Genomic DNA, 16612 nt, shown 5'->3' on the forward strand with positions numbered 1-16612 from the left:
TCTCTACACTATCACACTTTATGTGACAAAAAATGTGATGTGCCCATATATGGACATGATGATGTCATATCACTACCATATTTATGCATATCACTACCATATTTGGGCACATCACAATTTTTTGTCAAACTAGTTTTATAGTTTAGACAGAGCTTTAGATCAATGATCAAAATAGAATTGAGAATAATATTCTTCTAATATATTATACATTCTTAATTTTAGCACTGGTTGTTATCATTTATTAATAATTAGTTTGCTGTCAAAGTTAATGATCATAGTAATTTATTGCAGAATAATCCTTCAAAAAAATAGAATATAAATAATCTTTTATAAATTTAAATTAAAATTATATTTTTTCCAACTGTGTAATATTAATATTTGAGTATAATAAATTACCAATTTCTCTTTTCAATTTTAGTATTTATCTATTTTTATCAAATAAAATTGAAAAATGTTTTTAGGCTTGGCCTGAAGTATTATGAAAAGTTTCCTAGCGATAGTAATCAAACGTTTCAGTTACCGGTAGAGGCTGGTCATCTATATGGAATCTATTCTAAGTAAGTACTTTTTATGTACTTTTGATATCTATGAGTAAAGGCCAACTTAGACAGCGTCGTACAATGAAGCCTGACATAACGTCTTGACTCGTCTGTGCTGAGTTGAATCCTGACGAGACGAGTCGTCTTGAGATAGCATCGGGTGTAGTTGTTTGGTCGTCGCGAGAACTTTAAACAAGTTTAATCGTCTGGCCTTGTCGTACAACGCTGTCTGAGTTGGCCTTTACTTACTTGCCTACATTTATACTTACTTATTTACTACAGTATTGTAAGTAGACTTTAAAATGTTTTAACCCACTTGGGGTAAATAACTGTACATCCTCCAAAACGTGCATAATCGGAGAAAATGTTACATTTTTTCTGATAAACTAATGCCTAAAGCCTTGTGTAAGACCATGTTACATTGTCAGTTTATGTGTTTTGACCTATAAAACTCTCAGAATGTAATTTCAGTATACAGATTTATAATTTATGAAGTACAGCACTTGGCATTTAATTATATTAACTTTGTGATGCAACAGAATAGTACAGACGTAATTAAAATTTGTAAAAAACACCAAACCTTAATTATGTTATTACATTTAGTGATTGCTTCAAGTGAACATTATTTGAATTAAATCGTGGTATTATCAACTCTGTTGAAGTCAGTAAATGAGCATGTTTGTTAGTAATGAATGTTTCAGCCAAGGGAAGAAACAATATGAATGGTGACATAATGAAGGAGAATGTCCACAGAGGTTAATTTGTACAAAAAGTTAAAGTGAGATATGAATTGGTATTGGCTATAAAGTAATGAATAATGCTTTAAAATATATTAGCAGTTTTGAGAAAAAATGTACTGCAATTTACAAAGCAAGTTTAGTATAATTTATGTATGTGTAGTTTATACTGTATGAGTCCTGCGTTCAAATCCTGTCTGGATCTTTTCTCCTGTTTCTTCTGGGAAAAATTTTATAGCTATTCTTGGTAAGAAAAAGAATATATCTACAATGGAAATACAGTAACAGTACAGTACTATTCTCTGCAGCCATGATTAACATTAAGTAATAAGGGCGTGTGGCTCAGTGTGTTGGACGTTTTACTACTGATCGTGAGATCGAGGTTCGAATCCAACTCTCTCCGCATTGCTTGTATCCTTAGGCAAGATACTTTACTTACATTTGCCTCTCTCTATCCAGGTGTATAAATGGATACCTGGTTAGATCAAGACACAACTTTGTGCTGATTACTATCTGCATTATGGGAGTTTGTTTCCATACGCGTTTGATCCAAAAAAATGACTGGGGTAATAATGTTCAGCGCTTTGAGGTTTCACAAAATTAGACGCTATATAAATCCAGGATATTATTATTATTAATAATAATTAGTTAAAGAGTAGAGTACAGAGAGTTGTGGCAATCTATGAGTGGTATGTGCAGACAATAAAAAAAACACATGATGAGCCTATTATCGTTCTTTGGCATGATCTGTGTGTTGTTTCAGTCCATTGCGCCATTTCACTTAGTAAACAAACCTCTTAAGATTTTATGGTAATTTTAAATAAGTGGTAAAGGATATTATTAGGAAGGTTGTGGGAAATTAATGATTTTGTTACCTCATGTTATAATTAGACTTAAACATAATTAATTAAAAATTTATCAGATTACCACTTTAAAACATTGGTTGTTGACACTAAAAGAGGAATGATATGTTAGTTAATCAAAATTTGCTTTTAACATCAATTCCCCAAGGATTAATCAATTGTTTGTTATTCATGAATAAACCCAGGTATTAATGAATGTTACAGTAGTGTATTTTAGACTAAATTTCTTACAATCATTCTCACACTGCATATTCAATAATACATTTTTCATATCAGGTTAGACCATAATTCACTTCATAGTAAATTACATGCAACTTTCCAATTTCAATATAGCTTGTGTGTGCATGAATAATATTGATGATACTAGGATAAGAAAGCTAAAACTAAATGAATATGATGAGTTAGGAAAGACATTTTTTAATCATTTAACAATTTAATATACTGTAATATAATATTACCCCTATTAAGATGACTCAACAAAGAGTCCCCTTAATAGAGGTGTTCTGTGGATAGAGGGTTTTTCCCGTAGTGATAAAAATGTATAATGTTGCTCATTCTTTTCACATTAAAAGTATTTCCTTAATAGATGTATTGCAAATGAGGGTTCTACTTGATTGTAACTTTGTATCACATTGTACTACAGTTTAAACATTCAGTACTCAATAATTAATTCTCGCTTTTTCCTGTGAAGATATTTGGCATCTGTAGTATGACGGTCTGATTTTTAAACTGTCGTTTCTTGTACCTATGTTAAGCCACTATGATTTTGAATTGAAACAAAATAAAAAATAACATGATACAGCGAATCTATTTAGTCTTTTATTTAATAGTATAATATTTATTTATTTTGTTTGATTTGTTTTTAGATGTCAGCCACGTTTATGGCGTATTGATATTGCACCTGAAGAATCTTTAGACTCAGCGTTGTACCAACTCAGTTTTACGCAACCCTTTGATGCTGCTCTATCAACAAGAGGTAATTATATCTCTGTTTATTGCAAATTTGGAGTCTTCCATTTCCAGGGTTCAATTAATGTTCAGATGGTACACCAAGTTCATTCCTATTTTCATGTGATAATAGCATCTTAGTGTGTCTTGTGATAATATTGCCTCCTATCTATAAGAATTGAGTTTTATTGTGATGGAAAATGAAAGTCACATTAACTACAGTGAAAATTCACATCAACTACAGTAAATAGAATTCAATTTATAATCCCTTTTGGCAGTACAATACTTGCTCTCACGCGCCATGTTTCATACTTGCCCACGTACCATGTGTAATACTTGCCCACGCAAATAAATACTTGCTAGAATTAAATTTGGAAAATTTAGAATTCAAACATGGCATGCACAACATCAGTGTCTTGTTACAAATTGTATCTTGTTGCAAATTTGATATATACATTAGAAGAAAGTTTAGAATGTCTAGAAAATTATAAACTTTTAACTCTATTTTTAACTCTTGAATTTGCATTGACCCGTCAACTACAGAGAATGAGCTCTCTATTTTCTGGAAATGCTGTAAAATGCATTTCAGTTTATATCAACATTTTTAGCGGTTATTTTGAATAAAGATTTTAATAATACAGGTTAAGGACTAGGCCTTATCACTAGGATGCCAGCCTTCATTTAGAAACTTAGGGATCTAGGCTAGGGCTAGGCCTACCAATGCTATGCCACACATAGTCTGGCTTAAGCTTGTTTACTTGTGTACCACCGGCCCAGTGGAATAGCACCAACTCACTGGATTACAAGGTCATTACGTCATACAGTATGTTCATTGGCACGTCAACATGAATGTCCACTTGTCAAAATGTTCATATCTGTGGATGAGTACCAGTTGACTACGACCCATGTGAAGGTTGTGCACGTTCACTCACAGTAGACCTATCTTAGTAACCTCTCAGATTAATACCTCTCTTCTGTTTATTAACAGATATTTATTGGATTAATTTTTTTTTTGGTTATCCGCACTTGGCGGATAACCCCTTGTTATTGTCACGATCTTTTTTTTTTTCGATTTTCTTCTTTCTTTCCACGAATTTTGTTCGCAGCGTATCTCTAATTCTGGTCAACATAAGATTGTATAGCTCTGTCATAAGATTGACCTGTAGCTGTAGATGTGCAAGAAACTTCATTTTATGATTTTAGAGTTGCGCAACGTGACTTACGCACGATTTTATGAATTTCAATGATTGATCATAGAGTAAAAACTAAAAGTCACTTTGTATTGACACTTGGTAAAAATTTAAGTCATATCAAGGGCAAACTTTCTATGGATTAAAAATGGCATGTTTCACAGAAGGTTACGCGCGTTTAAAATTTCAAAACTTCTAATCAACTTTCTACGCGTTTCATGGTCATTTTATTTTGAGCATTTCAAAAATGCCCACGCACACACATTTTTTTACGCGCATGTGCGCACGCAGCGCAAAAACATACTTTTTTCGAGTGATTTATGTTTTTCCAGTCTTTTCTAGTAATTTTACCAACTTTTAAACAATTTCGACTTAAAATTACGTCTTACTAGCACGTGGAATTGGATAATTTGCGCACGTTTTTGATGAAAAAGTTTAAAAATTCGTCAAAATTATGCCTTTTTTTAAACAGTCATAGATTCTAAACTACGTGGTGAACATTTTTTAAATTAGATATTCTGGAAGTTGATGAGTTGTAGATATCGAATCATGCATCGATATGGCTAACCGGACATTGTGACGTCATCGTATGGCTACTCGAATATAAGGATTTTTGTCTCTTTCGTCATAGCTCATCACATTTAATAGAGCGCATCTCTACTTATCCGTATTCCATTTCCCCCCATTTTTTTATATTGTCTAGGTCACTCAATTATCTTTCACATGATTTACCATTTTTTAAATTGTGATGACGTCATCATGTTCAAAATAACTTTGGTCACTTATTTTCACTTATTCTGCACTGAATGTAGTACGTATACAGTATAGTGTTATGCTGTGTATACTTAGACGTGACACAAAATAGAGAGCACACTAACATTTTTTCAATGGCATAATTGTTTTTCTGTGCGCAATATTCTAATGTATGACGTGCATGTGGCGTTTGCGCTGCAGATAACCTAACTCGTCCGCAGTGACGAGTTCAAATCTAGTTTTTTTAAAATGTTTTCTTGGTCATTGAACGTGTTCCTTTGATGTTTAATTATTGACATTTATACTCATTTCTTAGAAGAATATTTTCTGTACTGTCAGTCACTAAACTTGTCACATTTAGTCAAATGAAAAATGTCAATTTGTGTTATTGACTTTTGCCACAATTTGTCATGTCATATTCTGTTTTAGTCATGTGTTTTCAGGCTCATGATGAGACCACAGGACTACATGGTATATGTCATGTACTCTCATTTATTTGATGGTATTGTATCCTTTTTCTTATGAACCAAACCTTGAGTTATTGTTGGCCCTTCAGTTCTTTAAATAAAGTTTTATTTATTCTGCATTCAAATTTTATTTCAGAACAGATATAAATTTGATCAGCATTCTAGAATGATTTCAAGTTCTTCAGATAGTTGTTAGCTGCAAGTGATTACTGTTATATGATTTACTACTACTTATGAATAAACAATATTACATTTACTAGACCATGATCATTGTTAATTAATATCTTGGCTTGCATCTCTTTACAATTTCCATAGAGATGCCAGTAAGCACAGTGAAGTAAAATAATAAAACACCATAACTAATGGTTAATTCAATTAGAGTCAAGCTGACAATTTACGTTTAGTGATGTAAATATTTATAAATACTTGACTTGAGTAATAGGTAGTCTTACTGAACATACAAAAATGGTAAATTCTGTAATTTTACATCATGGACGAAGTGTACTAAATTTCTCTCCGTCGTACTTTGGACTTCCAGAATCCATTAAGTCTGGTGTATTTGAACCTTAAATACACGATAGCTTCGATCGTCATAAGTAGATCTTCATAACTACTGTATCTTATATTACTCCGTATAACATTGTTAACAGCCAGAGGATGTTTTATCATGCAAATACATGCAACCATTGAAGATCTATGATCTAAATGGAATTAAGATCTTCTTCCTAATGTACATACTGTTATAAATACACTGTATTGATCATGAATTTATAATTAAACAGTGTAAATGGCACTTTTGATTTAATCCTGGTGAGCAAACAGATTTAAGCAAACATGGTATGGCATATGCTTCTATAATTTGAGTGGCAAACGATTAAGAGACTATAACATCCCGAGTATCCTCTCTGTGATTGGTTACTCATTCTCAACACATAATTTTCTCCCATAGTACTATCCTAATTAACATGTACTCATTTATTTTAATTAATACATTGGTTACAATATACAGTATGCCTGTTCAATAATCAGATTACACATAAAAATACAATACAGTATTATATACGAAATTGTAGCAAAATTGAAAACTATGATAGCAAGGATTCGTTCAACAAAATTTCAAAGAAATGTATTTCCATTGGGATCTTCCAATTAATATATTTGCACTCAATATCTAAGTATCTAAATTCAATAGGGTTAAAAATTGTATCCAAAGAACATTATTAGTTAAAGATATATGGTCCCCCAAAAACATGAAAAATGAAGATTAATTAAATCAGTAGTTTTAATAAAGTTAATACTTCTGTAGAAAAAAAAAACATTAACAAAATAATGTTTTCTCTTATAAAGTTACAAAATAAATGGTTAAATTAAAAAAACCCATTGGCTGGCAGCCAATTTGACTATTTTTTGCTTTAGATTAAAGTTTTTTTCAGGTAAATAATTGTTTTACGATCCAATTTTTGGTCAAAGTGGATAACTATTATGTGACATTAAAATGTCATATTCAACAAACACAATTGTTTTTTTAGGGGGACAATACATCTTTAATTTAAAATGTGATATATTCATATAACTCATGGAACAAAAGAGTAAATATTAAGAGTATTAAAACTCAGGTCATATAGTAATGAAATTAAAATTGAAGAAGAAAAGCATTAATAATAAAAATGTCTTATTAATATCATGAGAATAAATTTCTCCTCAATTCCAGGTGAAAATTTATTGAATGTAATGTCATTTTGAAAAAACAGGTTGTTGTTGTTTCTAACTCGGTCTAACTGATGCTAAGATTGATTATTAGCTATTTTCGTCACATAAGTATTGACTTAGAAATTGAAGAGTTTCGCTTGCATTTGCAGGTGTAGCTATAAACTTTTCTAGTGAGCACATCTTCTCGACAGGTGTTGGGAACAATTAAAAAAGAACTAGTGTATTTGTTTAATAAATAATTGCTGTAGATTTTATTTTTTAACCGCAATTCATAACCTCAGTCAGAGTAAACAGTAGTTTATTATAGGTGGAAAAATAAAAAAGATAAATAAAACAGAAACGCTATAATACAGTTGGACATATTATGGATATAAATTAAATTCAGTGTGGTCATAATGAAATTTAATACTGAATTGATTAGGTAAATTCACATTAACCATCTATCATGTTTGATCATGATCAAGTTATTATTGTGTGAACCTAAAATGATCAAATAACGTGACCAGCTTAATCAATTTAACATGATCAAGTGGAGTATGTTAAAGAAACCTTGTACAAAATGTGATAAATATTAATTCATAAAAAGAAACATAATTAGCCTTGTATGTATAATAAGATAAATATTAATTCATAAGATTGAATCTACCAATCAGCATTTGATTTAGTATTTTCAACTGACTGAAACCATATTGGCCCTGCTTTCATGCAAAAAGACAATGAGAATGATAGATAGAATGATAATATTCGTTCTTATATAGCGCTTATTGCACAATTCTTCTTCACATTATTACCCTGGTCATTTTTTTTTATCAAAAACGTATAGAAACAGTCCCATAATGCATTGCAAAGTAGTATCTTGATCTAACCGGGTACCCATTTATACACCTGGGTGAAGAGAGGCAAACGTAAGTAAAGTGTCTTGCGTAAGGATACAAGCAATGCAACGAAAGTTTGATTCGAACTCACAATCTCAAGATCAGTCCAACACACTGCGCCACCTGCCCTCATAGAAAAATTAGATCAGGATCTGATTTTCATGTAAACAGTTTCTCTTTATCATACTAAACTTACCATGGTGATAGATAATTAAAGTCATGATAATAATTGGAACACACCTATTGATAAAGCAATAGCAGCAGTATTAAACTCTCAGTCTTATTGCCATTGCCAAAACGGCACTTATTACCGAGATCATATCATCTTTAATTAAACATTTTTCCTGCTGTTAGAATGCTATAAATAAATGATAATAATAAACTCATATTGTGAAATGTAAACAACTTTAATTGATGGAAATTAAAATTACCGTTCAACAAACACTAGAATTCAACTAATAATAAATTAATTTTCAAAGGCTAATCCCTGTATGCATTATCAATTATGTATAGTTTTTGTTTTCTTTTAAGCAAACATTCACTATTAAAAAATGATAAAGAACTGTACAGAAAGTATTTTTATATCTCTCTGACGTAGGTAGACAAACTTGTTTAATAAGATACTGTGACAAATTCCATTAAAAGTAGACAGAAGATTATATTAATATTCTTTTTCGACAACTGATATTTTTCTTGTTGCGTAAACAAGATTTTATGTTGCGATATTCTTTATTCGTAAACTGGCTGGTGTGAAGATTTTCAAAGTAATCACCAAGTAGGCTTCGTGTTGATAAATTATCTTTAATTTTATCATCACATTTTTTTGATAACATTTATACGAATAATGACATCATTTGTTTTATTAAGGGCACTGACATATTCAATATTCTATACATCTGTAACCACATTACAAATGGTGTAACAAAATATAATAAACACTTGGTGGTAGATTTTGTACTTTGTCAATTGGAATGATAAAAATACATTTGACTTTTTTGTATTCATCCTACAGTAATACATTTTTGGTATCACATTCTTTGAAAATTATAATGTGCTTGTTTTACGCTTTCTCCTTTTCCTTTCTTTTTCATTATGATATATCCTATATTGTATCTTCTTCTTCCCAACTTTTTGTTACTGTACTTCACTTCTGGTAGCCTAGGCGTAAAGTTTTAATTTATATAGGTTTCCTTCCACACATACAATGTTTTATTATTATCGAACGTGTTAATATCATTATTATGTTTATGTATTTTTAATATATGTGTGGAGAATATTATTGAATAAACAAATATCAATACATTTTGTGATTAAGTTAGGAGGAGACTAGAAGTCAGGTACTTTGTGTAACTGCAGTTGTAGTAATTCACTCCAGTCCAACTCTGATAACCTAGAAGAATTAAATACTAAAATACGGCTATAAAAACCTGTAGGAATTGCAATCAATGGCATCAGAAAACAGTTTGTTACCCCACTTATTCTTCTGTTCAATGTCTAAATCCTTTCCTGGCCTCAACTTGGCCAGAATTACCATAATTTAATGGGATGTTTATTCATCAGTTTCGCAAATACATTGTCAATCTGTAATAATCTGTCTTTTGGATGATCATATGTATTAGAATTGATTTGTAACCAAGATTTGCTTCAAATTGAAAATTGTCAACACCATTTTATAATCGTATTTCAGTTTGCCTAGGAAAGAATAATCTGCATATTTTTTTGCTATATTCTTTCATTTAGTTACTTTGAGTACCGTATGTAAAAAATCAAATAACGGCACTGAAATTACTACTAAATTGCACTAATTAGATAGTTTTGCACTCTGGGAACACTTAGACAGAATATAACTAGTTTGTATACTACCTAACCCTAGTAGAGATGAATCGCAGAGAAATCGTAACCATTAAATTAATTATTATAGTAGCACCTTTGTGACCCTATTCAGTGGACACCTATTAAGAGCTGGACACTTTTCCATAAAAGGAACAAGGGGAAATACACTAACTACTATACAGCCAACTAACTATGTTTTCACTTGTTGATAATATTGTAGTTATGATAATACGCGCAAACAACAAGAAAATTAAGGCTAAATTATTATTAGATAATCTATGAACCAATTTAATAAAAAAACACCCACACTCTTAACACACTCTCCAATATCATTACACCAACGCACAATTAAACCCCCACGCTATTATATAGAAAATCGAAATATATTAGTAACCTGATAGTATAAGATATTTCAGCCACTTTAAAATAATACATAAATCTTTAAATAACACTCCTCCCATCAATTACTAGGTTGTAATGTAAATATTCCCAAGTTTCACTGTGTATATGTTGGGACTTTCCAGTTGAAGATCACATCAAAATGGGGGATCAGTTACTGTAGTTTAGTAGGTACAAACGACCAGTTAGTTCATTCTCCAATATTCTATGCATCCTATTTTTTTTTCTCAATTTGAATTAACAGTCTTGTTTTTCATTAGTAGGGTTTCCCTTGTATACAGGTTGGCTATAACATTAAAACATACAATGCCCTCATTCATTTCATGGGAAAGTGTCCCTTTAATAGAGGTGTCTCTTGAATAGGGGTGTCCCGAAGGTTCTGCTTCAGTTTAGAGTTCCCCCTAACAATTTTAAGGCCTTTTTCTTGTTTGTTTCATATTCTAAATCTGAAATGTGTCTACTATAATACCTATCAGACTATTAGTAGGCCCACTAAATAGCAATCCTTGCTCTACTCTTTTAAATTAACTAAGACGGATTAAATCAATGTAGGGCCGGATACCAAGAGTCTATGCCCAGCCAACAACGAAGATTGACAACTTAACTTATATTAGCACAGGCTAAATTGCCAGTGTAATGCATTAGCAAATCTATCCCTCAAGCTAGCTCAGTCTGGAAATTGCGAAAGCATTCAAGCAACTAGAAACAGCTTTTAACTAAACCACCAATTGATTTGTTTCCTTATTTGTTTTTGCAGATGAGACTAAGGTTGTTGAAAATGGTAATATTCAGACTTATTATTCTATTCACGTTCAAAGAAATCATACAAAGCCGCTATTAGGCTAAATTGTTGATCGGAGCCATGAAACCTAGCCATATGACGATAGCAATGGACTTGTGAAGGTACTGAAACATTGACAACAGACGTTTTCATTATTCTACACAGATTATATTTATGTATAATCTATTTACAAGGTTAACTCTTTCTGCACAATATGCATCCTGTTGCACTTTCTCTAAACGTCATTTAAATGTTTAGACTGGTGGTATATTATGATTAGTCAGCTGTTTGCGTCAGTGTACCACCGTAGATATAAACTTTAAACGATGTAGTTTGCACCCTCTTAAAACATAGGCAGCAAGAAACTTATACACATATGTAATGACAATGCAAGGTGTGAAAACAGACCTTAAATGCTTTACATATACCATGTATAGCGACCCCAACTTGTGAAATTGCTCTGGTGTAAACCAGCTCTTACACACGTCAACCATAAAAAAAATACTTATATATCATTCAAAGCCTGGCAGCGTCAACATGTGACACATGTTTTGTGTACGTACGGTATCAACGTAAATACGTAGGCTAACACATGACAGTGCATGCATGCGTCAACAATTAAAATGCCGCTAATGAAGCTTACAGTTTAAACGTGCTTTCTTAAGGCCAACATTCAAATATGTTTTGAACCTGAAGATGTTGATAGATTATCTACTAAAATTCATAGATATTAGATCGAATTACCTAATGCCGGAAACATTATGTTAATTTCTGTAGGCGAGCTTTCTTTGAACTTGATTACCAGGTAAATCTCATTATTATTGTCAGCTGCTACAACAATGAACCTAAGTCCCATTCATACTGGACGTGCGCACATAAAATGATTTCTAACATCTAATGGGTTATGTTATTTTTTTTAGACATCTTTCCATCTCCTTGGTGGAAAGGTTTAATCTCTCAATCTCATTGGTCCATTTAACAATATTCATCCACCATATATCTATAGCTTTAAAAATACAAATGCTAGTATTGTCAATTTATCAATGTCTTTATTTAATTAATGTTGTTATTATTCCTAATGATGCGTCTTGCTAATTTTTAGAAGGCGTTTTAAAAGGGGCCCAAATCCACACAGTTATTCATACATTTGTTTTTTGCTGTAATTTGTTATGTTTTCTGTGGCTGCATTGTATGATGTTAAATGTTGAATTTAAATAAATATATCTTGAATACATGATAAATATAAAAAACAATAAGCATGTCTTTTGTACCCTTACCCAGGTTTGTACACCTACCCCTTGTGTACCCTGACCCCCTTTGTACACTTACCCCCTTTGTACCCTGACCCCCTTTATACACTTACCCCCTTTGTACCCTGACCCCCTGTATACCCTGACCCTCTTTGTACACTTACCCCCTTTGTACCCTGACCCCCTTTATACACTTACCCCCTTTATACACTTACCCCCTTTGTACCCTGACCCCCTGTATACCCTGACCCCCTTTGTACACTTACGCCTTTGTTTGCGCATATTAAAAGAACATATGCGAACATATCCAAAAAGATTGATATTCATATAGCATTTAACTCGAGATTGTTTTGAAGAATATCTTTATTTTTAGCAATGATATAATCAGAGTATACGGCTTAATGCATGACATGTCTGTTTGTAATTGAAAATAATGCGGTCACATTTAAGACCACTTCTGCCTTTAGGATTCCGACACAGTTAGTGACGTCATGAGAGACATTAAATTTCATGTATTGCGAATCTTTATACAACAAATCCATTAACTGCTCACTAAACTGCAAGGTTTTAGTGTTTTTTTTTATCTGCTTAATTAATATACATTTAGTTTGAACTCTGTTTGTACGTAACGTTGTGGCTGTGAGATTACATCTCGCTGTTTATTCACGTTTGTTGTTGAAGAATTACACTATAATGTACTGTTACCAACTTATACTTGCGCGATGGATTGAAAAGCCACTGTGTGTTCAAACTTCAATTGTATGACATGGGTTTTACATTTATACAAACAATATTTTGACAAACATTAACTAAAGCTCTGTCTACACTATCAAACTAGTTTGACAAAAAAAAAGTGTGATGTGCCCAAATATGGTATTGATATTCCCAAATATGGTAGAATGATATGACATCATCATGTCCATAATGGGCACATTACATTTTGTTGTCAGTCATATCAAGTTTGATAGTGTAGACATAGCTTTATGCTATTTAACTGATTTTATGATTCGTGGGCGAATATTTTTATTTGTGCAATCAGCTCAACACGAAATAACTCTCCAGTAGTTCATCTCATAATTCCTATTATTCGTTATTTTCAATTTGGTAGATATTTAGAAAATCGGCAGTTATAGTACCGTATATCTATACTATTAAAGAGAGAGAATTTGTACACTGTTTTTTTGTTATACAATTTTTTAATTACACTACAGGATTGGGGAGGTTTTAAAACATAGATACACTATAATATCTCAATGATTTAAACCACCATATGGCGGGTTTCGTTCCTATCGAAAAGGCACTAAATAGAAATGATATGTACCGTTACATTTAAATGTATTATTAATGAAATTATTTAAATAATCTTTTTTCCATTTTGTAATATTTATATTGGCTCATATTTTATAGTTTAGTTATTTTATTTTCAACCTGTTATTGGTGTTTTACACTGTTGGTTTGAAATAAAGAATAAAGTTACCCCATCAATTTGAATCTTACAATGGTCTATACGTGTATCACTTTCAGCGCAATGATTTGGTATTAACGTACTTATTATTTACAATATTTGTTAAAAGGAGTTGAAACGTATTTATTTCGATTTAACCGATCGATAACTGCCAAGTCCTGTCGTTTGTAGAACGAAGGTTATATAGTTTCTTCGCATTTTGTTGATGAAAGTAGTAGTAGTTAGTAGCTAATCAAATGGCATCGTCAATTCTCCAAGTGAGACTCTTTCATCATTTAATGGGCTGAGCATCGTGTGATCTTGAGCGTAGGCATACACTGGTCATAAGTAGCAAGTTACATTTAAAACTGTTACTATATCAAATATTATATTGTACACGTTTCTATGTTATTGTATTGGAAATGAAGGATACATAACCTCTGATTTGGATGGAGGAGGAAAGATATTTCACATGCTTTCACGAAGCAAATTCACAAAACGGGTAGTAGGCCTAGTAGTATAAAACTCCAGTCCTGTCCTCTAAACATAGATAGCAACATTTTAATGGGGCGACAAACCACGTTAAATCGACCAAAATACAAGATAAGGAAGAGGCTTGTACGCATTCGTAGAATAATCTTTAATTAAATTAAACAAACCGAAATCTCCTCCGTTAAACCTCTCCGATATGAACTTGATTTTATTAGGTTGAAAGTTAATAGGTAATACAGAACTTAAGATCAGAAATAGCAAATATCCAATCCCCGTACCAATACACTAAGCACAACAAGGTATCAACCTGTCTAAGAGATCAATTTTTCAAATCGTTCTTGCGTCATCGTATATTCAATTGTAGTTTCAAATACCCACTCTCGTTTACATCTCAAATCTTCTATTCCTTTTAGAAGTTTTGATAAATTGCAATGACGATATAGTTGTCTAGGTTATGCAACATGACATTAAAAACACCAATAGCTGATTTGAAAACATCGAGACATAAATATAAAAGTTGATTAAACGTAAACATAAATTCAATTTTAGTCATTGTCTTGAAATGTGCCTTATACTTTATACACCATAACAGGGTGTAAAAATGACTCCAAATAACGAGAGACAAGCCATGATTCAAATTTCCGATCTTTATTTGATCATCATCAGGAATGAACAATAATTTCAAAGGTTTATATCTCATTTACATACTTACTGTAGTTATAATTGTCTGCCTTTGAAACGAGACGTTGAATCATGGCTTGCCTCTCGTTATTTGGGGTCAGTTTTATGCTATCCATAATATAATAGCACTAAACCAAAATGTTTCCTCTATCTCCTCCTAATTCGAAATTCCGACACTACCACCGTTCGAGTTCGGGCACCTTTTAATTGCCCTTTATCCATTAGTCTATATTATAATCATATTTAAAAGTCCATTAGATTTTGTTGAAGAATCGCACGATTAATATAACACGGGTAATACCCATTGACAGTGAGTGAGTGAGACGAATACAAATGCAAATGCAACATTAATACTGTAATAAAAAGGATGAAAACTATGGAAGTAGTAAAATATCATAACATTGGGTATTTTTATGACATCCGTAAGTTTCAAAATTAGATAAAAATACCTGACAAAGTTTACAAATTTCACTCAAAATATATTATTAGAGCTAAAAACATTTTTGAGGAAAACCTCAATATTCTAGGGATGATATTCTCATATTCTTTGTTTTGGAGGTGTTTCTTCAGATAATCGTATGGTATTTGTCTATATAAAGGTAGGTCTACTGTATGAAATATGTTTACAATTGTTGTAATGTTATATTTGATACATCGATAATGGCTTAATCAATATCAAAGCGCTTCGCAATATCAATGATACCAGTGTCATATAATGTATATACATAAGATCATATATACCAATTATTAATAAAGTATAATATATTAGCATTCTGTCATCAGTCTCTCCTTAATTAAAACGAATTGTATTGGCGGTAGATATCAGTCTTTGAAATGAATAAAAATACACGCGAATTGGACATTACGCTCTACGACGTACGTGGGCGTGAACCGTAAAACGCGGTGCAAGGTGTCATGAGTATTGTGTTCAATTTGTATAGTTAGAGGAGATCGAATTTGCCTAGTTATTAAACCTTAACTTATTCATATTTCTCTTCCTCGCATACATTAATCTAGACAAAATGTTCTTGAAAATAGTTAACAGTCTGTAGTTAAAACAACATTGATGTCAATGAAGAGGCCATATACAGTGAAGCCAAAAAAGTCTAGAAAACAGTTTTCGTAGATTAAAAAGGTAAATTTGTACGAACATGGGTTAAACTTTACCCAAGTCTGTAGTTATTGTCGTTTTTATGTTTTTGATTTTGTCTGAAAAGACGAGCTCAAGTAGTATACGTATAAAACGCCATATGTGCCAAAATAGTTATCATTTTACTAATATTAAATAAACACTGCGTCTAGCAATGATTATATTAAACGTTAACCCGATCGGCCGGCGGTTTACAAAATATAGTTCTGTATGAAATATTGATACGTGAATGTGTGTGAATAAATGTCTATTTATAGTTGGATTAATGAATATAAATAGTGATGATGATGATTGCTGACGTGCACAAGATAGTTTCGGATCGTATATGTTTCCAAGAGCAGTGATAAACATTGTTATTAATGCCTCTTTCACTAGAAGTATAGATAAATTGACTGGCTGATGAAGTTCTTTGTCAACATTTCATATCCATTAAAAAAATACCAAATAACACCTGTAAGAACGAACTTTGCCTGCAGATGTGATCGCAAAACTAGTGACGT

General features: G+C 31.9%; 1 protein-coding gene across 3 annotated transcripts in view; it reads left to right on the forward strand.

The window, feature by feature from the left end:
* The window catches only part of LOC144843789 (protein zwilch homolog), a 37016-nt gene extending 24947 nt beyond the window's left edge, over positions 1-12069 (forward strand). For all 3 annotated transcript variants that reach the window (XM_078700747.1, XM_078700755.1, XM_078700739.1), the window contains 3 exons: positions 462-557; positions 3006-3115; positions 11072-12069. In XM_078700747.1, the coding sequence (XP_078556873.1) occupies positions 462-557; positions 3006-3115; positions 11072-11160 (295 nt within the window). In that variant the 3' untranslated portion in view covers positions 11161-12069. The remainder of the gene's footprint in view (positions 1-461; positions 558-3005; positions 3116-11071) is intronic.
* Positions 12070-16612: the final 4543 nt, after the last annotated feature.

This window comes from Antedon bifida, chromosome 1 (assembly GCF_963402885.1).
Source record: "Antedon bifida chromosome 1, ecAntBifi1.1, whole genome shotgun sequence".
Lineage (NCBI taxonomy): Eukaryota > Metazoa > Echinodermata > Crinoidea > Comatulida > Antedonidae > Antedon > Antedon bifida.